The sequence below is a fragment of the Myotis yumanensis genome, unplaced genomic scaffold, assembly GCF_028538775.1.
Source record: "Myotis yumanensis isolate MYYU_CA2020_CCGP unplaced genomic scaffold, mMyoYum1.0.hap1 SCAF_3, whole genome shotgun sequence".
NCBI classification, from domain to species: Eukaryota; Metazoa; Chordata; class Mammalia; order Chiroptera; family Vespertilionidae; genus Myotis; species Myotis yumanensis.
The window spans coordinates 206320623-206348253 of NW_027223754.1; the positions used below are offsets into that span (position 1 = coordinate 206320623).

The 27631-nt window shown below is 49.0% G+C and overlaps 1 protein-coding gene and 1 pseudogene across 2 annotated transcripts; one reads left to right on the plus strand and one right to left on the minus strand.

Annotated features, from left to right (window-relative positions):
- Nucleotides 1-2758: 2758 nt before the first annotated feature.
- LOC139007518 (MARVEL domain-containing protein 2-like) lies at nucleotides 2759-4734 on the plus strand (annotated as a pseudogene).
- Nucleotides 4735-5338: 604 nt separating this feature from the next.
- Nucleotides 5339-27593, minus strand: LOC139005762 (apolipoprotein L2-like). Of its 2 annotated transcripts, XM_070407972.1 has the most exons (9): nucleotides 27505-27593; nucleotides 20701-20742; nucleotides 20407-20515; nucleotides 16924-17044; nucleotides 12376-13294; nucleotides 12064-12264; nucleotides 11573-11734; nucleotides 10504-10635; nucleotides 5339-6434 (listed from the first exon to the last, which is right to left on the minus strand). In XM_070407972.1, the coding sequence occupies exons 3-9, from the start codon at nucleotides 20435-20437 to the stop codon at nucleotides 6381-6383; spliced, it is 1620 nt and encodes a 539-aa protein (XP_070264073.1). In that variant the 5' UTR covers nucleotides 20438-20515; nucleotides 20701-20742; nucleotides 27505-27593; the 3' UTR covers nucleotides 5339-6380. The 2 variants fall into 2 exon arrangements, with proteins under 2 accessions (XP_070264073.1, XP_070264072.1); XM_070407971.1 differs by lacking the exon at nucleotides 5339-6434 and having other exon boundaries at nucleotides 9779-10635.
- Between the last annotated feature and the right edge of the window lie 38 nt (nucleotides 27594-27631).

Here is a 27631-nt window from a genome sequence, read left to right on the forward strand (position 1 = left end):
AAGGTACATGCCCTTCACCAGAATCAAACCTGGGACCCTTCAGTCCACAGGCTGACATTCTATCCACTGAGCCACACCGGTTAGGGCCACCTTAACCATATTTAAGGATATAGTTCAATAGCATTAAATTATATTTACACTGTTGTGCAAGCAGCCTCCAGAACTCTCTTCATCCTATAAAACAGAAACTCAATACCTACTAAACAATAACTCCCCATTCCCCCACCTCCCAGGCCCTGCAAACTGCCATTCTACTTCCCATCACTATGGATTTGAGTGCTTCATTTAAGTGGAATCACACAATGTTTATCTTCCTTAGACGGCTTTATTTCACTTAGCATAGTGTCCTCAAGGGTCATGCAGGTTGGAATATGGGCCAAAATGCCCTTCCTTTTTAAGGCTGTAATTTTTTTTAAAGGATTTTAGGGAAAATTTATTTGAGCCAAACTGCACAAGATCTAAAATGCTCTGGAGAATAACAGTGTCTCAGCATCTCCTCTGCATTTGAAATGAAGGAGGGGATGTAAGGAAGGTTACATGAAGTTGGGAGAAAGCAGGTGGGGATTGGATTACAGGACAGTCAACCAGAGTGTGGTCTCTTCTTTACAAAAAAAAACAATAAAGATGTTTTTATTGACTTTACAGAGAGGAAGGGAATGGAAGAGAGAGATAGAAACATTGATGAGAGAGAAGCATCCAGTGGCTGCCCCCTACATGCCTTCTGCTGGGTTTCGTGCCCATAACCAGAGCATGTGCCCTGACTAGGAATTGAACTGGTGACCTTTTCATTCATGAGCCCACAGTCAATCACTGAGCCACACCGGCCAGGCCAGATTGTGCTCTCTTGAGAGTAGTTATTTCAAAGGTGAGTTCACCTAGATGCACAGAAGCAATGGACAGGGCTTGCTTAAGGAAAACAAACCTTTTACTAAAAAGTATATGCCTGGGATGTGACCCCCGCCATGACCTGCCAGCTAGGAATTTATGATCGCATCACCCTGTGGGTTACTTTACATAGAACCCATTTTTCATCCACGGTCCCCCTTTTTGATGAAAAGTCAATTTGAAGGATGCGTGGATGGCCAACCTTTTGGTTGGATAGTGTGGTCTCACAGCGCTATGGGGGCTCTTTCCTAGGAAGTGTCAGTGTCCACCTTGTCTTGGTGACCATTGGGATGGCGCCATACTGTAATCCTGGGCTTTGTGTTGAGGCCAAATTTTCCCAGAATGGGACGGGCAGGTAAACAGAAGGCAGTCAGGTCTTATGGCCGTCATTGTGAAAACACACTCTGGCCCTGTCTGGGTAGCTCAGTTGGTTAAAGCATCAATCCAGTATACCAAGTGTGTGGGTTCCATAATACAATGCACATATGAATGGCACATGCAAGAGTCAATCAATAAATGCATAAATACGTGGAACAATCGATGTTTCTCTCTGTTGATCGCAAATCAATAATAATGAAAACACTCTGGATCATTTCAGTTCTAGGAACTATCATGATGGAAACAGACCTCTCATGGAGAGGATTCTCTCAGTTCTGTCTGGACTATCTTGCCTTGGAGCCCAGGGAAGAAAGGAAATGCTGATTGTCTGCAGCAAAACAGCATTTATCAGCTACCCCTCCTGAGACCTGCCTGACACAGAGAGCCAAGGGACTTGTCGGTATACTTATAGCTAATACTAAGGTGTCTCACCTGTGTGTCTTTGCTCTGCCCCGGATGCTCTAAGACTTTACAAATAATGACTCACATTCTTCCAATAACCATTGATCTGTGTACCATTTGTATTTGTAAACATAGGTCCAGGTCTATTGCTTCTCCGGACCCCGGGTGCCCTCTATGCTCCTGGCACTGATGGCTCAAGCCTGGGTGTGTGCCATGGCGGGGACACAGAACAATCAGCCACTCAACCACACAGCAAACCCCAGTTTCACGCACAACAGATTCACTCCATTTGGTTTTCTTATCGATCTTGATGAAAAAACTATGACTCAGATTTCACACAAAATTCCCCCACTGACTTCATGTACTTCTGGCAGTTCTATCAGCTTTCTGAGAGTTCCATTTATTTCTTCCTGTCTCCTTCCTACAGCCGTCACATTTTTATCTGAGGAGAAAGAGGAAGAGAGGAATGTGAAAATCTGATTCTGATGCCTGGCCTTGAGCAGGACATCCCAAAGCCGCCCTTCCCTCAGGTTGGGTGTCCAGGTCTGGGGCTCAGGCCCAGCTCTGTCCAGCTCCACCCACTCCTGCTCACTACCTGCTGCCAGGCTCTTTGCTTCCTGCACCAGAGACTCCTTGAAGGCTGTAGGTACCATTAAATATGCCCTGTATTAGGAAGAAGACACAGATGCAGACGAAGAAGAGGAGGAAGAAGAAACAAAAAGCTTCCACAGCCCTGCACATGTGGTGCAGGCCTGGGCACTGAGGGGTGGAAGGTTTGACTCTCGGTCCAGGGCACGGACCTGGGTTGCAGGGTACATCCCCGAACCAGGTCAGGGCACATGTGGGAGATAACAATTGATGCATCTCTCTCACATCAATGTTTGTCTCACTCTCTCTCTTTCTCCCTCCCTCCCTCCCTTCCACTCTCTCTAAAAATCAATGGAGGCGGGCGGGCCAGCGCCTCCCAGCAGGTGCACAGATGGAGTGGGGGGTCCTGGACCCCTCAGAGCTTCCTCGGCCCACATCGCTGGACTCCCTGTCCCACCTTAACCTGAGGCCGAGCCCAGACGCAGGCGCAGTATAGAAATCACAAATGTCTTCAAAGGATGGGAGATCCAGGAATTGAGACAGGCACTACAATGACCTCCCCAGGGACTTGGCCCATGAAGATGGCACCATAAGAACCCTCCAGACTCTCCGTGACAGTGAGCTGGCTGTGAGCGCTGATCCTTTGCCACCACGCCCTCTCCCATTACAGCCACCTTTTGGCCCTGACTTCTACTCAAGTGACACAGAGGAACCGGCCATAGCACCAGACCTCAAACCCGTAAGGCGCTTCGTCCCTGAGTCCTGGAAGTACTTCTTCAGAGGGAAGAAAAGGGACCCAGAATGGGATAAGCAGGCGTCAGACATCAGATACATCTCAGACTGAGTGGAGTGTTCGCCTCCATCCTCTCCAGGGAGACCAAACCACCACTCACCCTCCAACTCCGACAAAGATCCTTACCGAGGGTCAGAAGGAACCTTTAATTCCCGGAAAGAGGCTGAAGCGATGCTTTCCCAGGATCCCTATGGGTCTCTGGGCCGACATACAGCTCTAATGTACAGTGAGAAGGTGGAGGCCTACAACCTGAGGTACTCCTACATGAAGTCCTGGCCTGGCCTGCTGAGAATCCTCGGGGTGGTGGAGCTGCTGCTGGGGGCGGGCGTCTTCGCCTGTGTCACAGCTTACGTTCATAAGGACAGTGAGTGGTACAACATGTTTGGCTATTCCCCGCCCACGGCCATGGGAGGCTTTGGTGGCCTGGGCAGTGCATATGGGGGCTACTACTACAGTGGCCCCAAAACTCCTTTTATACTCGTGGTTGCTGGATTAGCTTGGATCACCACCATTATTATTCTGGTTCTTGGCATGTCCATGTATTATCAGACCATTCTTTTGGACTCTAACTGGTGGCCCCTGACTGAGTCTGGAATTAACATTGCCTTGTTTATTTTGTATATGGCTGCAGCCATAGTCTATGTGAATGATATCAACCAAGGTGGACTCTGCTACTATCCAGGATTTAATACACCAATGAATGCAATGTTCTGTCGGGTAGAAGGAGGACAGGCAGCAGCGATGGTCTTCCTGTTTGTCACCATGATTGTTTATTCCATCAGTGCTTTGGTTTGCCTAAAGTTATGGAGGCATGAGGCAGCTCGGAGACATAGAGAATACATGGAACAACAGGAGATAAGTGAGCCATCATTTCCATCGAAAAGAAAAACGTGAAATGGCCATCGCCAGTGACAGACAGAGAGACCAAGAAGTTCATTTCAAAGAATTGAGACCAACAAGTATGAAACCTGAAATACTGAGTGGACATGTCCCCTCAGGCCACATTCCCAAACCTATCATGTTGCCTGACTATGTGGCAAAATACCCTGTGATTCGGACAGATGATGAACGGGGGTGCTCTAAGGCTGTGTTCCAAGACCAGTTTTCAGAGTACAAGGAGCTCTCTGCAGAAGTGCAGGCCGTCTTGAGGAAGTTTGATGAGCTGGACACAGTGATGAGCAGACTGCCACATCATTCGGGAAACCAACAGGAACATGAGAGAATTTCAAGAATCCATGAAGAATTTAAGAAAAAAAAGAAGGACCCTACGTTTCTGGGAAAAAAAAAAAAAAAAAAAAGAGTGCTGTGATTATCTAAAGAATAAACTTTCTTCAGCTGAAGCCTAACCGGTTTGGCTCAGTGGATAGAGCGTCCGCCTGTGGACTGAAGGGTCCCGGGTTCGATTCCAGTCAAGGGCATATACCTGGGTTGCAGGCTTGGTCCCCAGTAGAGGTGTGCAGGAGGCAGCTGATCGTTGTTTCTCTCTCATTGATGTTTTTAACTCTCTATCTCTCTCCCCTCCTCTCTGTGAAAAATGAATAAAATATATTTTAAAAAATATATATATTTTTAAAAAAATAGAAATAAAAAGTTCAGCTGAAAAAAAAAAGAATAAACTTTCTCACATAAAGCAAAGAATTCAAGAATATGATAAAGTAATGAATTGGGTTGTACAAGGTTATTCTTAAACCTTATCTGAAAGCACTTTTTTAATATCAAACTTAATATTTATTTACTGTTTTTTTTTAGGTTAGTCTCTGTGATATTCGAGAAGTAAGTGCTTCCTGAATCAGCTTTCGGTTGGTTTAGCCAGTCTGCAATGTTAGAACAGAGTGATTTCACATCAGACATTTCAGAAAAACCTCAGCTTTACGAAGAATGGAAGACATACTGAATTCATCTGTGTACAGTTTATGTTTATCTTTGTGGAAATTGAAAGTGATTTAGCGCTCATATCCTGGGGTGTGGGAGAAGACGAGTATCAGTTCTGGTGCTGAGGAAGTCTTGATTCTGGTGCTGTAGAGGATCAACTTTTCCTTTTTCACTCAGGCCGGCTCCTAAGATTTTCTAGGACAAATTTCTCATCCTAGCCAAATGTGTCATTTGTTCCCTGAAGAGGGTTTGAAGCCAACATCAACATTTTCAAGCCTGATGATCTTGGCCAAGTTGTGTGATCTCTCGATGCCTATTTCCTCACCTGTAAAACGGGCCTAAAATAGTACCCACTGTAAAGTCCGGGGTGCAAGCCGCTGTCACAAAGAACCAAGAGACGCTTTCTATGCAAACGCAAGGGGTTTATTTAGCTTCCAACATGTTGGGGCCCACAACAACTCACTCTGAACGCGGCAGAGCAGCGGCCGTGAGCCCCGACTAAGGGTTCAGGCATAGATTATATACTTTTTCTAGCTAACGGGGGGAGCAAACGGGGGAAGCAAAGGGGTCACTCTTCTGGGAATCTTTGCGCCGTTGTGAATTAATGCCTGTCCACTTTCTTATCAGGTTGCTTGCTTTTCAGTTTACTCCCGGGCTGCAGCCATCTCCGTAACCTCCCTGGCTGCAGCTGTGTCCCATAAAGGTTGATTGTTCCATCTCCCCCTCCTAACCTTCCTGATTGCTCTGGTGCTTGTTAAATGTAACACTCTGGTAACGCTCTGGTGCCGTTTGTTCCTTGACCTCTCTGACCTGATTATATTGGCGCCTCTCACCACCTCATAGGGTTGTTATGAGGATTAAATGCGTAGAACAGCCTGGCACAGTCTAAGCACTACACTAGTGTGAAATCTATAGAAATGCTTGTGAAATGAATAAACTATCTAGGATAAGTCTCTGGAAAGGTCCTTAATGAGCAAGCCCTGCCAGCTAACCACAAGGCCACGTGTCTCCTGACCTTCCCTGTTGTGTTGTTAATAACTCTAACCACTCATAGCCTTAAGTAGATGCTTTCATTGTGGTTCTGTGCCCAGTGGGGTCCAACACAGCCTTCCCATCTTTAATCAGTCTCCTTGTGCACACATCTCCACAGCCCAGCTGTTCCTGTGCTCACCCCATCTCATGGGACCATGTGGGTGTTGTTTGGACATTTTCTCTGCTGTTTGGACGTTTATCCTCGGGCCCCATGACGTTACATTTACTTAGAATCCCTCTTTCACTTATTGGGATGCTTCATCTTCCCAAGAACTATCTTGGCTTTGGGGCTTTATTAATGAGAAATTTTTTATTTTTATTAGTATGAACAATGAACTGCCTTAAAACAGTTTTTGAAAATCCTTCTCATTGGATCCTGTTCAGCAGCATTGATCTTGTAATTTCCCAGGTGTAGAAATACAATTTCTGCTCAATATAGCTGCATTTCAAATAATTGGTGTCCAAAGAATTTTCTAAAGTGAAACTGCAGAAAAACGTGGAAAAGCAGAGGGTTAAAAGTGTTGGTTACTGAATGAACCTCCTAGTTTTTCTTTGTCAATGAAATCTTATTTAATGTTTGTTGCTATTTTAATACCATGGTGCTCAGACTATGCTCAGGGCCCTAAGAGTTTTAAGAGGTGACATGTAGGGAAGTGTGAGGCCCCCTCTGGAAGCACACCCCCCCCCCCCCCCCAACTAGAACAGCTTCTCTTTCTATTTTATGTATTGGGGCTGCATGCTAACAAACATTTCACTTAAGAGCACCAATGCTTTAAAAATAAAATAGATGAAATAATACGTTTTGGTAGACCGTAAAAATTTAGATTAATATTGAAATGAAGCATTTAGGAAATTTAACTCTGTGAAACTTTATTTTACTACAATTGTAAATGTTAATTTTTGAGAAGTGGAGCTGTAACACTGATTTTTTAAAAATTTTATATCAATACCCAGGCATATTAAAACTTGCTACCTGTTGTTTTGCTTTTCTAAAAAAAAAAACAAAAAAAAAAAAACACAAAAAAATAATGGAAAAAAATATCCGCCGCTGAGGATTAATAAAACAAACACAAAAGCTTCCTCCAAAATCAGTCAATCCCAGAGGAATCTAAAAGTAAATCCGACAGGAGAACTATAAACCTGGGGGAAGAAATGTTAAAACTCATGTTGAGTTTTAGAAACCTAGCTAATCAAAACACAAATCCCAGAAGCCATAAAGGGAAACTGTGACCGATTTGACTTCTTAACAATTAAAGACAGCAAAGGCTACCATCAGTGGTTGAGAGGCCGGGGCACTGTGTGCAGTAGGTACAGAGACCACAGGTGACTCTCTACACTACACAGGAGCCTACGGATCAACATGGAGAGACTGAACCCAGATTCTTAAACATGGGGAGACACAGGAACAAATCATTCCCAGGGAAGGGTCTTGCCCAGCGTCAGGCAGCTCCTGAGGGCAGAGTAGAGCCCACACCTCCTGGTGCTGGAGGCTAAGGAGGGATGTGGTGTGAATAAGGCAACAGCTCCCAGGTGTGTCTCTGCTGTACAGACACAGGGATCTGGGCTCAGTCTCCTCCAGCTCAGACCCACAGGACCACCTCCTACGTCGCCCATCCCCCATGGTTATGAGCGAGTCCCGCCAAGAGCAGGGAGGCAGAGCCCACCCACCTCCTGCTCAGGGTCTCAGTGTGGCACCCGGGCCAGTCATTCCCCTCTCAGGGCCTCAGTTTCCCACAAGGCCCGGCACTGAGCTGAAAGGGTGTGTGAAACAATGTCAGCATTTGAAATCTCAAAGGAAATCCTTTGCCCCCATCAGCCTCAGGGCAGCCAGGCCGCAAGGAACAGAGGCTCTTACTCACCTACCATCCCCCACCTTTTCTGCTTCCCCCCACACCCCACATCCACCTCCCCTGCCTCCTCCACATCCCCCTCACATCCCCCCACACCCTACTTCCTTTGGGGTCACTGGCTCCTGTCTCAGTGGTCTCTCTGTAAAAAATCAATAAAATATATATATTTTTTAAAAGGCCAGGAGGTTGAGAACCACTGACTTATAGGCAGAACCATTTCCCTCCTGTTTCTTTTTTTTTAAAATATATTTTATTGATTCTTTTACAGAGAGGGAGAGGGATAGAGAGTTAGAAACATTGATGAGAGAGAAACATCAATCAGCTGCCTCCTGCACACTCCCTACTGGGGATGTGCCTGCAACCAAGGTACATGCCCTTGACCAGAATTGAACCTGGGACCCTTGAGTCCGCAGGCCGACACTCTATCAACTGAGCCAAACCGGTTAGGGCAATCTTCTGGCCTTTTAAATACAGTTCCATTGTTGTGACCCAACCATAAAATTATTTTCTTTGCTACTTCATAACTGTAATGTTGCTACTGTTATGAATCATAATGTAAATATCTGATATGCAGGATGGTCTTAGGCGGCCCCTGTGAAAGGGTCGTTCGACCGCCAAAGGGGTCGCAACCCACAGGTTGAGAACCGCTGCTATAAGTGGTGCAGCTCATGGGCCTTTCAGCTTTGCCCCCACCCCACCCCACAAGGCGGGGCTGGGCGTGGACCCCAGAGGCCAACATGGCCCCTCCATGAGGCCTGCTCATCCGGGACCAATGTCCCTGAGTTGCCACAGCCACCTCCCCCCTCCTCAGGGAGGGGCGGCAGAGTGATGATGGTACTGCATGAGGACCACACAGCAGAGCCTGACATGATCCCCCAGCAAAGGGCTGGTTTCAGAGAAGAGGAAGCCAAGGTGAGGGGAGAGGCGGGCCTTGCATCAGGCAACTCAGGGGAGGGGCCAAGACTCCCAGCAAGTGTCACAGTTGGCCTCTGGCCCTGTTTACAGTTATTTTTGTCTTGTTTTTCCTGTAACCTGCCTTCCTCCTGGTTCCTCCCCTTTCACTGGCCTGACTGCCGCTGGACACCCCACACCCCCTGCGAGGCTCAAAGTCACCCAGACCCACAGGAGCGGAGTCCTGTTGTCCAAAGGGCCCTCTGATAAGAACGCAGAAAGGACCCCAGACGGACGTGGCCTCAGTGAACACGGTCTCCTGGCTGAACAACCGGGGTGGGGGCTACAAAGCAACATGAGGTGAGATGGGCACCTCTTGGCATGAGCTGAGATCACCCCACTTAGGGACCCAAAAGACCCAGTGACTATTAAGTAGCGCTCAGCTGGACCCCCAACGTCACAAGAAAGGTCACCTGGGATGACTATAGCTTAGAGGTGGGGTCTTGGACAAATTCTTTGGTCAATAAGCCATCTCAGCCTACTGTGAGGAGAACCCCCACTCAGGGGGAAAGGAACCCCAAAATCACAGGGAAAGGGGTCTGGCATTGCCACCAGCATCGCCTGGTGGAGGCTGGAGGAGTCACCAGCTGGAGGAACTCGGCCAGCACCCTCACCCGGCCCGGCCCAGTCTCTCCAACACATGGGGAGGGGAGCTTGGCTCAGACACGCTGGATACGAAGAGTTTAGTGTCCAGAACAGGGACCCCCATCTCCCTGTCCTCCTGTTTATAGGGCAGTGGGAGTGGGCAGGAGCATGTAACCCAGGAGGCTGGTGCCATCATCACAGTGGATCACTGATGGGCACCTTGGGCTGCAGAGCACAGGGCACTGCACTCCATGCCAACAGCACCTGCCAACCTCACAGGAATTGGCCACTGGCCTCAGCCTTTGTTGCCAGGCTACCGGCATCATTCAGGGGACAGCCTCCTTGTCTTTCCTCAGGTGGCAAAATTGGGCCCCGAATGAGGAACAAATGTCAACGTAGGGTCAGGACTAAGAATAAAGATGACAAAACTCAAACCCATAATGTTAGTATCTTTGTGTTGAAGTCAAGACGAATGCACTGTGTTTAATTATTAGTGAACATACAATGTGTAAGCGAACTGGGCACATTCTCAGAGTTGCCAGATTTTGGATGTCAATTTAAAATAGGAAATGGAGTAATTTATCTCGATTAATGATTGTAAGTTGAAAGGCACTCTGCCCAGAACAAAGGAGGAGAGGAGGGAGCCTCAAGTTCATCAGTTTCCAGCACAGGAGGGGTGGGGAGTGGCAGGCAGGGGTGCGGATGGGGCTGTGAAAACCGCACCATCAGATATCTCCAAAGCAACTGCCGGGTGCACCGCCCTCTCCCTTCTCCCACAGGCTTTAAAAATAGGTGGGCCAGTGTGGATCAGTGGTTCAGCATCGACCTATGAAACAGGGGGTCATGGTTCGATTCCCGGTCAGAGCACATGCCCAGTTGCGGCTCAATTCCCAGTAGGGGCGTGCAGGAGGCAGTGGATTAATGATCTCTCCCATCACTGATGCTCTATCTCTTTCCCTCTCCCTTCCTCTCTGAAATCAATTAAAAGAAATATACACTTAAAAAAACAATTAAACAGAAAAGCAAAATTAAAGAACCACCCGCAACTACTTCGTGGAGTTCCCATCGCTCGTTTTTAGCTCTGCCCAAAGCTGGCCCCATGGAGGCCCTGCGCTGCTGCCTGCTGGCCTGAGGGCAGGGACCCCGAGTGCCCCCTTGGCCCCGGACCATCTCCTGCAGCTGAATTATCTGAGCCTCCATGCTCCTCAGCTTCTTCTCGTTCTCCTTGGCCTGCGCCAGGATCTCCTCGCGGGAAGTTCGGCTGTCATCCAGCTCGCGCATGTAGTGCTTCGTCTGGGCCTGGGGGTGGGGAGGAGACGCTTGGTACCAGCACCCTGACCCCAGTGGCCACCCATGTCCACCCCACCTCACCTCCCACCTTCTACCCCATCCCAGAGACAACCGCCAGCAGGGGCTTGTGACTGGCTTTTTCTTGACACCACAGGGAACCAGCTTAACTAAAAGGGCAAAACAGTAACTAAAGACAAAATGTTCCTTTACCTGACACCAGCAACATTCAACCTGTGCCACATGAATTTTTAAAACATGCCATACGTGACTATTTAGACAGGGGCACTGACCTCTTTTCCCTCAAATGAAAAAATGACAACAGCCAATATAACCATAGCTGTATCATGTGAATGAATCAAGATTATACCTTTTTTTGGCCAGATCAGCAAAAATTTAATATATCTTATGGTGCGCTACAGAAAGTTAGTGATTAGCTTACGTTGCCCAGAGAACAGGATTGAGAATCGCTGCCCGACACAGTTTTAAACTTGTTGACCGTCAGGATCTACGAAGCATACCCTGGGCAGCGTCAGTCACTGTGTCCATAGGACCCACGTGGCTCGTGTTTCACTTCCTACAACTGCCTGTTGGCTTGAATCCTGTGCTCTGGCCCCATCCCCCCTCCCTACCTGCCCCCCACCCCTGACACCTGCTACTCTGCCAGGTTATCCCGACCACACGCAGGGGCACACTTCCTTTCTTCTTCGCCTGCCGTCTGTTTTAATCCTACAGATCGTGGTCAAGTAGCTTTCAGACTGCTTGTTCCCACTTAACCACTGGGCCTGAGCCTCCGTCTGTGAGACAGGCTGAGGGCACCAAGACCTTCTTGGGACAGGGGAAGGCGGCACATCCGCGTTCCCGGGCCTCCCCACTAGCCTCCCAGCCCCACGCTGATCCCAGCACCTCCGTGTGTGGCCAGATCTGCTGTGGTCGGCCCTGACCTCACCTGTAGCTTCCGCAGCTGTTTGATGGCATCGTCGCGGTTCTTGTTGGCTGAGTCCAGGCGGTCCTCCAGGTCCCTCACGTCCACCTCCAGCTTCTTCCGATCGGCCACTGCCAGTGAGCGCTGCTTCCTCTCGTCTTCCAGCTCTGCCTCCATCTCCCGCACCTGGGGGAGATGCCGACAGCTCTGGAGGCCAGACCCACACACAGACCCTAGGCCAGCTCTGAGCCCAGGTGGGTTTGGCCTAGCTCTGTGAATCCATGGGGCTCAGGAGCCAAGGAAAATTACTGACAGAAAAAATCCTGATATGGTCACTGATTCCCCCACTTCCCCAGGACGGAGGACTGGAAGACATGGCCAGGGAGCCTTCCACCATCCAGGTAGAGGAAGGAGAGAGGACGCCTGTGGAAACCTGGTGGGGTGGGGGATTTCATGCCCACCTCTGCCCAGAGGCCGAGAGGGCCCTGACCCTGGAGGAGGAGGGCCACACGCACCTGTCTGACCAGCTGCTTGTTGTCCTCGCTCTGCTCATTCTGCCCCTGCAGTTCCCGCTTGAACTGGGCCTTCATGGCCTGCAGGTTCCCCTGCTTGGCATCCTCGGTGGCCTGAAGCTCATCCTCCTGCTCCTCCATCTGGGTCTTCATCTTCTCCACCTGCTGCTCCAGGGTCCGCTTTGACTTCTTCCGCTCACGCACCTGCCAACGAGGGAAACCGAGTCAGGAGCAGAGGGACAAGAGGTCCCCGAGGGCCCTGCCTCAGTGTCCACTCCCCCACCAAGCCTCCGTGCTGGCCCTCCGGGTACTCACACTCATGCCTTCATTGTCCTTGGACCTGATGATCTCCTCTATCTCCTTGCGGACCAGCTTGCTGCGCCGCCCCAGCTCTGCCTTCTGTACAATGTTGTGTATGTGGCTGAGTTCCCTCAGCCATCCCTCCAGCTCCTGGGCCTGCTGCCTCCACTCTTCAGCTGACTGTGTCTTTTGCCCCTTATGCAAGCGCCATGACTCCAGCCCAAGCCTGACGCTATCCTTCACTAAGGATAAGCCAGAAGTGGTTATACCATCTATCCTGGCTTCCTTGGTCATGGCCAGAGCACTGCCTCCAAAAGCTTGCTGCAGCTGTGCGCTGCTTTCGTCTGAGGTTGCCCCCGTGCGCAGGAAGCTCTTGGCCTCGGCTGCTAAGTGAGGTTTGGTCCAGGCCACGTTGCAGGCTTCGGCATTGTTCACAAGGTCTTGCAGGGGTTGGAGGCACTTCTCTGCTAAGACATCAGCTTGGGGTTTCCTGTGACGTACAACGTCCTCAAACATATTCTGTTTGTTGCTGCCAGTTGACAGTAGGCTCCTGATTTCTGCTTTGGCTGACTCGTTTTTAAAGTCTTGCACAAAGCTGGCTATCTCACTGGTCACAGCAGCTGCTGCCCCCAGTCCCTTCCCAGTTGTCGAGACCACCAGACTAGCTTTTGCGTTCGTAGATGCCAGAGACTGGCCAACGATGTTCAGAATGTCAGACACAATGCTGGTGGTAGTGGCCGCCACGTGGGTGATGGTGCAGTCCCTGTGCACCTTGTCAAAACCATATGCAAATGCATAGAGTTTTCGTATGCATTTCTCAAGGTCCTGTTTCACCTGAGGAAACTCCTTCATAAACCTCTCCCTGTGCAGCTGGTCCAAGGCCCCGCGACTTCCCAGCTGGCTCAAGGCTTCATAGAGTGCATCTGCCTTATCCCTGTAATCATGAAGGTCAGGTGATTAACCAAGGCAGGTTGATCTTCCGTAAAATGGGCCCAATAAGACCCATGATGCATAATCATAGAGCTTTGACTCTAAGTCAAATAGAAAAGAATTTTACGAATGTATTTTTCTTTCAATGTTAATACATATTTTGTATCTTGCAGATGCTCCATAGTACTTATTGAGACAGAGAATAAATATGGAAAATACTTTTGGGGTGCTCTTCAGTGGAAAGTATTGTTTTTTAATGTATTTCTACTGATTACAGAAAGGAAGGGAAAGGGAGAGATAGAAACATCAATGATGAGAGAGAATTATGGATTCAGTCACATCCCACACACCCCCCAATGGGGATCTAGCCCACAAACCGAGCACCTGCCCCAACCAGGAATCAAACCCTGGCTTCCTGGTTCATAGGTGGACACTCAACCACCAAGCCACACCAGCCAGGAATTAAGTGGTAAGTATTTTATAAAGACGGCTTCTCACTCAAGGGCAGGTGGACCCATCACCATCAAAGTCTTTGTAGAGTGGGAACTCCAGGGATGAACAAGGAAAAGCAGGAGGGGGGGAGGGGGGCAGGGAGAGGAGATAGACCCTCACCCAGACAATCTCAGAGTGTGGGGGAGACTTAAGCTGACCACAGAGAGGTCTGCCCTTTCCCTTGGCTACTGGGAGTGATCTCTAGGGTCGAAGATGCCCTGACTGGTAGCCATGTCATTGCTTGCCTGGCATTTGGCCCCTGGCCAGGCTGACAAGGTGATGTATGAAGGAGCCTTTGGGGCATGTGGTATCAGTTCTGCCGATGAAGGAACTAGAGACAAAAGGCATTAGTTAGCCCTGCAGGCTAGAGGCTGCAGGTCAGATATGTGGGCAGCATGCGATAGCACCCCAATAACCCTCTGCACACTGAGACTCTGCCATATTTGCATCAGGCTCTTCTGAGCCCTCTTTTCAACTAGGCCTTGACCTTGGCCTTCCATGTTCTGTCCTTGGAACATGGAAGTCAGTTTAGCGAGACTCTTGCCTTCCCCCACTATATATATATATATATATATATATATATATATATATATATATATAGTCCTCACCTGAGAATATTTTTTCATTGGTTTCTTAGAGAGAGTGGAAGGGAGGGAGCATGTGGGAGAGAGAGAGGGAAAAAAAACATGATGTGAAAGAGACTCATTGATTGGTTGCCTCCTGCTCAGGCCAAGACAGAGTTGGGTATCGAAGCTGCATCCGAATTGCATGCCTTTTACTGGAATTGAACCCACAACCCTTTGGTCCTTGGGCCAACATTCTAACCACTGAGTACCCTGACAAGGGATAGAACATGCAATCCAGGTATGTGCCCTGACCAAGAATCAAACCGGCAACCTTTCAGTGCACAGAATGACGCTCAACCAACCGAGCCATGCTGGACAGGCAAGAATCCCCACACTTTTAATGTCTGATCACCTTGGATAGATCTCATCAAATTTCTCATCCCCGAACTTTGATGCATAAGTCCTTGCTTGACCTCTTAGGTTAGTTTAGCAAGAATCTCCCTGGCCTGGATACCTCCTCTCAGTCATTTCCCACCCACCAATCCCCTCACTCTGCTGCCTGGCTATAATTCCCCAGCTGCCTTTGCTATTTTCAGAGTTGAGCCCAATCTCTCCCCTATTATGAGGGTCTTCCCATGAACTGCATGGTCATCCTGGGAAAGGTCTTCCTTACATTTTCAGTGTCAGAATAACTCCTGTCTACCTCAGGGTGAGCTTCCCTGCCTGGCGAGGCCTCATGGGCTTGTTGAATACAGGACGGTGGTGCGTCCTGAGGACAATGGAGGCCTCGCGGTTGAAACCTGCCCAGCCTCCGCCCCATGCATCTCTCCCTTTGGCTGACTGGGAACTGTGTCCTTCCCCGTAATAAACTGGGACTGTGGTTTGATCCTGAGGTGGTTCAGGGAACCCCCAAAATATGCAGGTGGTGTCAAAAGGGAGGGCAGTCTTGGGGAATGTGCACTCAGACTTTTCTTCTCAGCGATTCTGGGAACTTAAAATTGAACAACCAAAACCTCAGAGCTAGGAGGGAACTTACTAGTAATGATGATTGTGCCTAGCACCTGCTCTCTGCCACGCCTGATGCCTTTGACCTTCCTGGCTGAAGGCCACTGGGTCCAGCCGCTTTCCCAATTGACAGGGAACCTGGATCTGCTACCAACCTTGGTTCCCCTGACTCTCCAGCCAACCATCCAGCACCCCCACATCTCAGGTGTCACCAGCCTAACTCACACCTTAGCTGCTGACAGCATCACATGGGAACACATCAAGGCCATGTCCAACTTTGTGGAACCTCCTAAGACACAATGCACTGTAAGAACCATGTTTGTGAATCACTGAGGCTGAGACCTACGATTGCATGAGCTGGTGCAGGAAGCTCTGTCCTCTATGGTGGGAACGTGTGCATCTACCTGGAATCTCTCAGATTACACCACATTGGCAGGCCCCATTCTGACTTGAAGGGGTCAGTAAGCCACACTGCCTTCCCTCTGGTCTGGGTTACTCCATGGAGAATAGCAGAGGGTCCCACAGGGAGGTCAGGGGCCCTCCGGCTCACAGACAGGGTTGGAGGATATATTCACCCAGGGCCCTCTGCCCCCAGCAAAAATGGGATCAAATCAGGGAAGGAAGAAATGTGTCCTCCCACTCCCCCCACCCCGCCCGCCCCCCCATGGCCCTCCACTATGCCCCTGGCCTCCTCAGTCCTGTGCCCAGGTGCCTCAGGTGCTTCACTATAGTCCAGCCCTACTGCCAAGCCTTCCTACCATCCTCCCACCTGGACCACCCTTGCTCCATCCAGATGCCGGGCTCTGACCCTGCTCCAGGCCTCTCTGGGTCTCCAGACAGGATGACTGCACCTGCTTCCTCAGCCTTGACCCTGCAGTTCACCCCAAGGCCTTCACCATAGTCCTATCAGATGGACTTGCTGTTGCATTGAAGAGGGAGATGACATAAGATGACATAAGCCCAGAGCCCCAGAGCCGGGCATAGATACACTCAGGATTCAACCCAACATGGTGCAGCTTCACTGCAGCTCTTCGTCTTCCAGGCCAGCAGGAACCTGCAGAGTCTGTACAATCCCTTTCTTAGGGAGAGCAGGCTCTCTAGCCACAATCCCCAGGGACACAAACTGTGCCAGGAATTTTCTGGCTTGTCCCACAGGAAGTCCTGTGTGGCTCTCACGTCCAACAGGAAGTCACTTGGGCCCTGTCTATTCCAAGCATCTTTTTAAAAGTTCATGTCAACTGCCCACCTACTAGGTGTCAGTCATTAGGCTAAACAGTTTACATGCATTATCCTATTCTCCTCACAATGAAATAGAACAGATGAGTAAGACAGAGAGAGGTTAAGTAACAGGCCCAAGGTCACGTAACCTTCCACCTGCAGGCCTCATCTCTTGTCAACCTGAGGCCATTCTCTGCCAACGAATGATATGAAGGAAATGTTCCTCATGGACTGTTGAGAAGTAACTTCTTCAACCCCAAGCTCAGAACCCAGCCTGGAGGAGTGTGCCTGCCAGAAGAATCTAGATGCAGGGGAGAGAGGGGTGACAATACAGGCATCCCCTGGAGGTTACCTGGACAGCTTGGCCGCAGCCACAAATACCTCCCAGGATTTATCACTCAGCAGGCGTTGCAGTTTCTCTTTGTTCCTTGGGTCATTTAAATACTCAACAACATGAACAAAGTCTTTGCCCTCTAGAAGGAAAGAAAAAAGGATAAGGTTATAAGAAATCCTGGTAGAATGGAAATGGAATTGAGTATAAACAAGTGAGTATAAATGTTCATCTTCCTGAGCGGCTGTCACCTGGCGACTTTTTTTTTCTTAATCTGGGGTACTTTTGGGGAGTCGTCTGGTGCTAGGGATGGAACTGTGTACCCAAAAATGTATATTTTGAAGCCGACTGCCCATGTGACTGTATTTTATAGTTAAGGTTAAATGAGGTCATAAGTGTGGGACCCTAATCCATTATGACTGATATCCTTAGGAGTGAGGGAAAGACACCAGTTCTCTCTCTTTCTCTCTCTCTCTCTCTCATCAAAATATATATATATTAAGAAAAAGATCTTTAAAAAAGATCTGTGCCTCATCCTGCTCCTTTTTCCCAGTGGTTATAGCATTGGCCCCAGGACCAAAGGGTTTAGAGTTCGATTCCCGATCAAAGGCATATACCTCAGTTGAGGTTCCCTGGCCCTGGTAGGGGCTCCTGTAGGGCTACCAATTGATGTAACTCTCTCCCTGGACTACCTAACTTTCAGTCTCTCTACAAATCCAGAGAAATACATTTATATATATATATATAGTATTTTTACAGAGAGGAAGGGAGAGAAGTAGAGAGTGAGAAACATTGATGAGAGAGAAATATCGATCAGCTGCCTGCTGCACACCCCCTTCTGGGGATGTGCCCGCAACCAAGGTACATGCCCTTGACCGGAATCGAACCTGGAACCCTTCAGTCCACAGGCTGTCACTCTATCCACTGAGCCAAACTGGTTAGGGCCGGGAAATACATTTTTTAAAAAGTGTTACTCTCAGGGATTTGGAGACCCTGGAAATGCAGATAAGGGACTGGGGACTGATGTATGTTTTGTGTGCACAGAGACAGGATGTAAATGTGTTTTCTGCCATATACACACAAGGGACATTATTCTTATTTCACAGAAAAAGAAAGCGAAACTTGGACAGGAAAAGAAGGCCCAAAGCCAAGAAGCAGAAAGCTCACAGGTGGCATCCAAAGCCAACCATCAGACATTTTCTTACATTAAGTTGAAGCCCCCTTGTAGTTCAAAAATTCATGTGATTTCTGCATTCTACCCTATAGTTTGCCTATGGGACTTTTTCAAATCTATACTAATAAAATGGTAATATGCTAATTAGACGAGGTAAGACTGGCCATCTTTTGGATATCCGACTTCTTTCCGGACAAAGCCATGGTGGTGGGGTCCGAGGCAGAGGCAGTTAGGGGAGATCAGGCCGGCAGGGTAGAGCAGTTAGGGGCGAGATCAGGCTGGCAAGGGAGAGCAGTTGGAGGCAAGATCAGTCCTGCAGGGGAGGGCAGTTAGGGACAATCAGGCAAGTAGAAGCAGTTAGGGTTAATCAGGCAGGCAGGCAGAGGAAGTTAGGGGCAATCAGGCAGGCAGGCAGGTGAGTGGTTAAGAGCCAGGGTCCCAGATTGCTAAAGGGATGGCCAACTGCCGGTTTAGGGATGTCCCACAGGGATCGGGCCTAAATTGGCAGTCGGACATCCCCCAAGGGCTCCCCAATTGGAGAGGGTGAAGGCTGGGCTGAGACCCCCCGCCTCCCACGCATGAATTTTGTGCACCAGGACACTAGTTTAAAAATAATATTTCAGACCACACACCACTGATGGAGTAAAACTACCAGTCAAAGAGAATTCCTCCTGCTTCTCACAGATGCTCCAATGTGGGCAGTGGAGAGGTGTCTTCAGGTGGGTGGGGGTTGGAGCCTCAGCTCTAATCCTGTGATCAATCAGTATCACCTCTCCCCCCTCCAGGCTGGTCTCAGGGGCCACAGCTCCCTGTGGGCATCTCTGACCCCATGCGGGCCCACTTCTTAAACAAGAAATAATTTTCTTTACCTTTTAAAATATTCTTCAATTCTGTAGTTTGTCTTTTCACATTCTTAAATATATATATATATATATATATATATATATATATATAATAAAAGCCTAAGCGACTGTTATGGCAGAACGACCAGAACGACCGTTGCTATGTTGCTCACTGACCACCAGGGGGCAGATGCTTAACGCAGGAGCTGCCCCCTGGTGGTCATGCGCTCCCACAGGGGGAGTGCCGCTCAGCCAGAAACCGGCTCATGGCTGGCGAGCGCAGCAGCGGTGGCAGGAGCCTCTCGACTGCCAGCTTAGGTAAGGAGTGAGGGGTCCTGGACTGCGAGAGAGATGTGCAACTACTGGTTTACATCCCCCAAGAGTCCCAGACTGCAAGAGGGCACAGGCTGGGCTGAGGGACCCCCCACCAGTGCACAAATTTTGTGCACTGGGCCTCTAGTATATATATATTTGTATTGATTTCAGAGAGGGAGGGAGAAGGAGAGAGAGAGACAGTAAAATCAATGACGAGAGAGAATCATATTGTTCGGCCACCTCATGCATGCCCCCTGCTAGGGATAGAGCCCCCAATCGGATATGTGCCCTTGTCTGGAATGAAACCTGGGACCCTTCAGTCTGTAGGCCTACACTCCATCCACTGAGCCAAACCAGCCAGGGCAAGAGATCATCTTGTTTATCCTCAGGAATGGACCAGCTACTGCCCTCCCTCGGGGACCTCGGATCCTGCTCAGGAACTGCTGGTTTCTGATTTGTCCTCTCCTCCCTTATGCTGCAACCTGAACAAGTATTTTCCTCTCCTGTGTGTGTGTGTGTGTGTGTGGTTGGGGGACTTGGTTGCCTAGGCAAAGCAGTGTTGATTTGGGTGGGTGGAGGGGTGTTTTTTCCATTTCTTGCTTCATCTACTGAGGGAGAAAAGAAACCTGGAATTAGATGGAGGGAACCCAGAGCACTGCATCTGTGTATTTGTTGGCTAGGATGTGGGTGGGGGTGGGAAATAACAAAACAGGCCTCTGCAGGGGTATCTGAGATAAACAGAAGAAGTTCCTGCCTGAGACAGTCACACCTGGTACGCAGGTGTTTATAATTGGGAACACAGATCAGGGCCCCAGCACAGCTGTGGGTGGTGGCAGTATTTGAAGGGGAAAGTTTCCACCAGGAGGTAGCAGGCTCCAGGTACAGTGAACAAGAAATTCCCACCTCCCATGGGCTGTCCTGGCCTCGTTGGAGACATTGCATGAGTTGCAGAGGACGGGAGGCAGTGAGCAGCCTGAGGAGAGAGCCAGGAAGGAGGCCCTCGCACAGACTCCTAGTTGAGGGGACTCCCATTGGTCCCTCATGGGGGTTCGGGGACACTCATCAATCCACTGGGAGGTTCTTGATTCCTGTGTAGCTTAACCCAGCCTGGAGATGCTTCCCTTAATTCTAGATCATAAGCAGGAACCAGTTAGAGAGGAGGAAGCTGACTACCTGGGCAGATCCCGTCAGCTTCTGAGGTCATGGTGTCAGCACTGGGATCTCAGAGTTTTCCCTTCAGCTCACCAGTCTGTGTCCAGCTGGAAATAGGTGTTGCTTCACCCTTGGGGAAGAGAAAACAAGTTGTGGGGTTGGAGGTGAGCCAGCTGAGCAACAGGGAGCAGCGAGAGGCTCTGTCTCTGGAGTTTCTTTCAGGGAAGGAAGGCTGCAAGTGCCAGACGGAATCAATCCACTGTGTTTCCCTGTCTGCTGGGCTCTGCCAGCTGCTAATTAAGAGAAGGTACTCACCTCACTCCAGCCCACTCCAAGCCCAGTGACAGTCCCCTTGTCCTGTGGGGACAGAAGGACAAGACCATCAGACAAGGAAACACACAGCTGAGGAGTAATAAAAACCAAAGAAGCAATCACAACAGACACAGAAGAAAAGATGGAAGGAATGTTTTGGAAATGACTTGAGGTTGAGGACATTTGTGTTGACTAATCACTCAGCTAATATTGATGGTGTGTCTACCACAGGCTCTTTACGAGTTCCCTCACCAAATTCTCTCACACATTCCACGTGGTGGGCGCCATGGTGGCTCCCATTGGGACGTGGAGGAAACCATCACAAAGTCTAGGTTTTCACCTAAACTCGGGTTAGCCTAAGTCTCACAGTAGTGCTAGAGCTAGGACTCCGGCCCAAGTCTTCCTGATCCCAATGCCGTGTTTGTGAGGACTAGGCTCGACTCTCTTTTATATACAAAAACATTAATGGGTCTGTGTTACTTGTAAATGACACTTTTCATTCCCAAACGTTGTCTTGCACCCTATGCCAAGTCTCTGTGGTGATAAATTCCTGGAGCTGTAGCTTCCCAAGCCTGCACCCTTCTTGCTTCTGCAAGACCCTCATCCCATAAGGCCCTGGGGTCCTGAAGTCCTGGCCCCATCCCTACAGCCCTGCTGTGGGCTGCCCAGCCCTCCTCACACTGCCCGGTCTCTCTGCTGCCCACTGGTGAACCTTAGCTTGTTTCTAGTTCTTCATGTAAATAAAACACTCGTCTTGCATAAAAGTTTTGTATGCATTTGATATTGTTTCCCTTAAGATATTTCTAGAAGTAGAATGACTGGATCAGAGGATATCGCCATATAAAAATTTCTTCAAACCTAGATCCTCACTGCTATCCAAACAAATAGGACCAATTTACATTTATATTTAGAATTTAAATATTAGAATTTATATTTATATTCACAGGATATGAGGTGTTCATCTTTTCCATCTTCCACTTCACAGTAGTGATTTTTTAAAGAAACACCTCTTTTTAAAAAATTTGTGTTATGTTAAAAAACTGCACAACATAAAATTTACCACCTTAGCCATTTTTAAGAAAACCATTCAATAGTGTTAAATATATTTACATTATTGTGCAACCATTCTCCAGAACACTCTTCATCTTGCAAAACAGAAACTCTGTACCCACTAAACAGCCCACTCTCCCTCAAAACTGCCATTCTTCTTCCCATCTCTATGGATTTGAGTGCCTCATAAAAGTGGAATCAGACAGTATTTGTCCTCTGAAACTGGCTTATTCCACTTAGCATAGTGTCCTAAAGTTTCGTGCATGTGGGCACATTGGCCAGAATCCCCTTCCGTATTAAGGCAGAAATATATATATATTTGAATATTTAGGAAATTTATTTGAGCCAAACTGAGTAACATCACCAATGCTCTGGAGAATACAGTTTTTCAGCTACATCTATTCATGTGAAATGAAGGAGGGGATGTAAGGAAGGTTACATGAAGGTGGGAGAAAGCAGGTAGGGATTGGCTGACAGGATAGTTAACAAGAATGTGCTCTTTTTTAAAACGTACTGTATGTCTAATGATTTTAGAGAGAGGAGGTGAATGAGAGAGAGAGAGATAGAAACATCGATGAGAGAGAAGCATCCATTGGCTGTCTCTTGCACGTCCCCTCCTGGGAAATGAGCCCACATCCAGAGCATGTGCCCTCACTGGGATCGGAACCAGTGACCTCTTGGTTCATGGATCGATGTCCAACCTCTGCGGCACACCAGCTGGGCAAGATTGTGCTCTCTTGAGGGTGTTTATTTCAGATGTGTGTTCACCTAGAAACAATGGGCAGGGCTTGCTTAAGGAAAACAAAGTTTTTACTAAAATGTTATATGCCTGGGTTGTGACCACGTACCATGACCTGCCCAGGTAGGAGCTTATGATCGCATCACCCCATGGGGGTACTTGGCATAGAACGCCTTTATTCATCCACAGTTCCAGCTTTGAGCATAAATCAATTTGAAGGATGCATTAATGACCAACCTTTTGGTTGGATAGTGTGGTCTCATTCCTAGGAAGGCTCATTCCTAGGAAGTGTCAGTAACAACTTGTTGATACTTGGGAGGGGCAATCCTGTAATCATGGGCCTGTGTTGAGGCTGAGTTTTCCCAAAATGGGACAGATTGGTAAAGGGAAGGCAGTCAGGCCTTATGGCCTTCACTGTGAAAACACACTCTGGCTCTGGCTGGGTAGCTCAGTTGGTTAAAGCTTCACTCACTCTGGTTCGCCATGGTTGTGGGTTCAAACATACAAGTCATATATGAATGGCACATGCAAGAGTCAACCAATGAATGCATCATTAAGTGAACAATCATTGTTTCTCTCTCTCTCTCTCAATCTCAAATTAGCAATAATAGAAAGCACTCTGGGTTATTTATGTTCTATGAACGGTCATGATGGAAACATCTTTCTGTAGAGAGGATTTCTCTCAGTTCCTTCTGGGACTAACTTGCCTTGGGAGACAGGGAAGAAATCAAATGATGATTGCCTTTAGGGGTTATTTTGAGAAGGTAAAACAGCCTTCACCAACTACCCCTCCTGAGACCTGCCTGACACAGAGGCCAAGGGACTTGGTATATTAATAGCTGATCCTAAGGTGGCTGACCTGCATGGTCTTTGCTGTGTCCCAGAATGTTCTAGACAAGTGGCTCCCAACTAGGAGCACACGCCCTATAGGGGGACAATTTGCTTTTTAAGGGGTGTAATTTGAGAATGTGTTATTAACAGTGAGTTTTTTGCTTTCCTAATGGTTCTATGGACCTTATATACAGTAGTATTTAAATATGTACTGTGACATATTGATGCATTTCAGTTCTCTATGACATGTTTTGAAACTTTAGGTGCTATTTTCTCATATCACTTCATATTATTAATTTTTTTAATTTCTTAGTAATTTCTTCCTCAGAACTTCAACTGCCCTTTCATTCTTTTATTTTCTTTTCCCTGGATGCCATGTTCTTTGGAACCTTGCTTAGACCATGTTAATGGTCATTTAGGCTTCCTCCAGGTGAATGGGAGTTCAATTTTTGAGTAATAAGAATTATATGTCACAGGGGGAGGGCATCAGGATTTTAGAGATGCTTAGGTGGGGCATGGCCAAAAAATGATTGAGAACCACTGCTCTCCACTTTACAAATAATTCCTCCAATAACCTTAGAACTTTGTGTTAGGATCGCCAAAGGAGGAACGTAAGAGGCCTAAAGTTGTAAAGAAGTATAAAGGTATTAGACCATCTGGAAATCGATGGGCTGAGCACCAAAATGGTGCCAGCACTGAGGGACTGGGGAGTCAGAGCTTTTCAAGGTCTGTTCTTCGGAGAATTTGCTAAGTAGATCCAGAGTTTTGGCAAGTACAGAGGGAATGTTACTGATCTAAGCGGAAGAGAATGTCAGTTGGAAATGATGTAAAGGACAGATTCTCAGGGGAGGGGACATCGATTCCATTGTTTGGTCAGACCTAGCCCTGTGGACCGTTTGTATCAGTAAACATGTGGCCCACTCTACTCTGTGCTGCCCCTCCCGTCTCCTGGGCGTGTCCCATGACAGGGGAACAACCAGCCTCTTGACCACACAGCAAACCCCAGTTTCACTCCATTTGGTTTTCTTGTCGATCTTGATGAAAAAACTATGACTCGGATTTCACACAAATTTCCCCCTGATTTAATGTACTTCTGACAGTTCTATCAGCTTTCTGGGAGTTCCATTTACTTCCTCCTGTCTCCTTCCTGCAGCCGTCATCTGTATATATAAAAAGCCAGCATCGGTAACGAGAGGAATGACTGATGACCAGTCGCTATGATGCCCACTGTGGCCAGCGAACTGGCCTGATTAGGGGTGGGGCCTGCAGGCCAACCTCCTGCGGACCCTCTTCCCGGCGGGCCTGCCCGTGATCGGCCGGGCCCCACCTCGATAGGCCTGAAGCCCCTCACCCAGGGTGGCCCCACTACCAATGCACTCCCACCATCCTGATTGGCCCCCAGCCCCTCCCCCAGTTGGCCCTGTCCCCAATGGGCCCCCCCCCCACCCTGATCAGCCCGCAGCCCCTCCCCCTGGCCAGCCCGCCCCTGATTGACACCTCCCTATAGGGGGCAGGGCAGGCCAGCCAACCTCCTGCAGCCCATCCCCCCTTCACCTCACCCCTGAAAACAGCCCCAAACTTCTTAATAGGGGGCAGGGATGGCTAGCCAAACTCCTGCAGCCCCTCCCATGCCAGCCCCACCTCTTTGGGCCCCCAACACCCTGTTTGGACCGCAGCCCCTCCCTCCACCCAGCCCTACATCAGATCGGCCCCCTTCACCCCTTTTATCAGTGGCAGAGCTTTGCTGGCCAACCCCCATTGCCCCTCCCCAGGCCACTGGCCCCTGGTCGGCACCCCCAACCCCATTTGGGGCCAGGGCCAGCTGGCCCAACTCCCACAGCCTCTCCGCATGGCCTGCCCTGTCCCCAGTGAGTCCCCCAACCCTAATCCGGAGCGGGACCCACCAGCCAATCACCTGCCGCGCTTCCACCAGCCACACGGCCATGATGGAGGCCAATCAGCAGGCCAGCTGGCCAACCTCCTGCCATCTCCTCCTCCCAACAGGCCTAGGCCTGATCTGACCCCATTAGGGTTGGGCCTCCCAGACCCCAGCCATACAAGAATTGGTGAACTGGCCTTCTAGTATTTTTATATGTGAGGAGAAAGAGGAAGAGAGGAATGTGAAAAACATGGGTCCCTGGGAAAATCTGATTTTGATACCTGGCATTAAGCAGGACATGCCAAAGCTGATCCTCCCCCAGGGTGTGGTGGTGGGGGGGGCAGGTCTGGGGCTCAGGCCCAGCTCCGTCCAGCCCGTCCCACTACTAGCAGGCAATTTGCTTCCTGCACCAGAGACTCCTTGAAGGCTGTAGGTACACATTAAATATGTCCTGCGTGAGGAAGAAGACACAGATGAAGATGAAGATGAAGATGAAGATGAAGAAGAGGAGGAGAGGAAGGAGAAACAAAATGTTTCTACAGCCCTGGCTGGAGTGGCTCAGTTGGACCATCAAACCATGAACTGAAAAGTCCCAGGTTCCATTCCTGGTCAAGGGCAGGGACTTGAGTTGCAGCTTGGATCCCAGCTGCCAGGCAGGGCACAGGGCAGGTGTGGGATGCAACAAATCCATGTGTCTCTCTCACATTGATGTCCTCTCTTCCTCTCTCTCCCTCCCTTCCGCTCTCTCTAAAAATCAATGGGAAAAATATCCTTAGGTGAGGATTAAAAACAAAAATATTAATCAATCAATCAATTCCAAAGGAATCTAAATGTAAAATAGAAAGAAAAATTATAAATGTGCAGGAAGAAATGCTAAACTAATGCTGGCTTGTGGAAACATAGCTAATCAAGACACAAATTCCTGAAGCCATAAAGAGAAACTTTGATTGATTTGTCCTCTTAAAAATTACAAACCGCAAAGGCTACCATCAGCCAAGGCAGACCATGAGAGGCCGGGCCACTGTGTGCAGTAGGTACGTGGACCACAGGTGACTCGCTGTCCATAGCACACAGGAGCCTATGGATCAACATGGAGAGACTGAACCCAAATTCTTAAACATGGGGAGACACAGGAACAAATCATTCTCAGGGAAGGGGCTTGCCCAGCGTCAGGCAGCCCCTGAGGGCAGAGTAGAGCCCACACCTCCTGGTGCTGGGGGCTAAGGAGGGATGTGGTGTGAATAAGGCAACAGCTCCCAGGTGTGTCTCTGCTGTACAGACACAGGGATCTGGGCTCAGACTCCTCCAGCTGTACTTTGTCTACTGTTGGTTTTTTTTTGTTTGTTTGTTTTTTAAATATATTTTATTGATTTTTTTTACAGAGAGGAAGGGAGAGAGATAGAGAGTTAGAAACACCGATGAGAGAGAAACATCGATCAGCTGCCTCCTGCACACCCCCCACCGGAGATGTGCCCGCAACCCAGGTACATGCCCTTGACCGGAATCGAACCCGGGACCTTCCAGTCCGCAGGCCGACGCTCTATCCACTGAGCCAAACCGGTTTTGGCGACTGTTGGTTTTTAAAGATGAAAAACTGGGTCATGCCACATGCCCGTCTCAGACTCTAGGTCAGGGCTTCTCCCCGATTCTGGATACACAGGACCACCTCCTATGTCTCCCGTCCCCTCAGGGTCCTCAACTGAGGGCCGGCCAAGAGCAGAGCCCACCCATCTTCTTCAGTGTCCCATCGTGGCACCCGGGGCAAGTCATTCCCCTCTCAGGGCCTCAGTTTCCCCACAAGGCCCAGCACTAAGCTCAAAGGGTGGGTGAAACAATGTCTGGATTCTCAAAATCTCAAAGGAAATCCTTTGTCCCCATCAGCCTCAGCAGCAGCCTTGTGGGCAGCCTCAGGGCAGCCAGGCCACAAGGACAGAGGATTGGATGCACCTACCTTCCCCCACATCTTCTGCTTCCTCCACAGCACCCCAACAAACCCCTTCGCCTGGCGGCTCTGGCTCCTGTCTCAGCTAGCCCAAGACTGTGCTGAGCTGGAGGGGTCATTGTGAACCCACCTGAGCAGTGTCCCCCTTTCTCTGTGCTGTTTATGGCCACAGGGGGAGGAAGGAACCCCCAGACAAAACTGGGTTCCAATCCGGGTATGCCACTGCTTACATGTGCCCTTGGGACCATTACCACCCCCACACCCCCATCTTTGGTTCCGTCATCTATACAATAGCGACAATAATCCTTGTCTTAGAAAGTGTGAGGATGAGAAGAAGGGGGAGGGGCTCCTATCCTCCCAACTTACCAAGATTCTCCCTCTGGCTGATTTGGAACAAGACCCACTTGGTCTTAGCTGTGCACATCCACTCGGCAGCTGTGTCTGCACAAACACCTTCTGGGTCTGTGGAAAACTGAAAGCAAATACCCAAGTT

What these genes read in the sequence shown, in the direction of transcription:
- LOC139005762 (XM_070407971.1), bottom strand. Translation starts at nt 20,437, where the DNA reads ATGACCTCAGAAGCTGACGGGATCTGCCCAG. An exon ending in AGCTGACGGGATCTGCCCAG is followed by an intron (nt 17,045 to 20,406) that starts GTAGTCAGCTTC and finishes CTTTCCTTCTAG; the next exon opens with AGGGCAAAGACTTTGTTCAT. An exon ending in AACAGCTGCGGAAGCTACAG is followed by an intron (nt 10,636 to 11,572) that starts GTGAGGTCAGGG and finishes CCCCACCCCCAG; the next exon opens with GCCCAGACGAAGCACTACAT.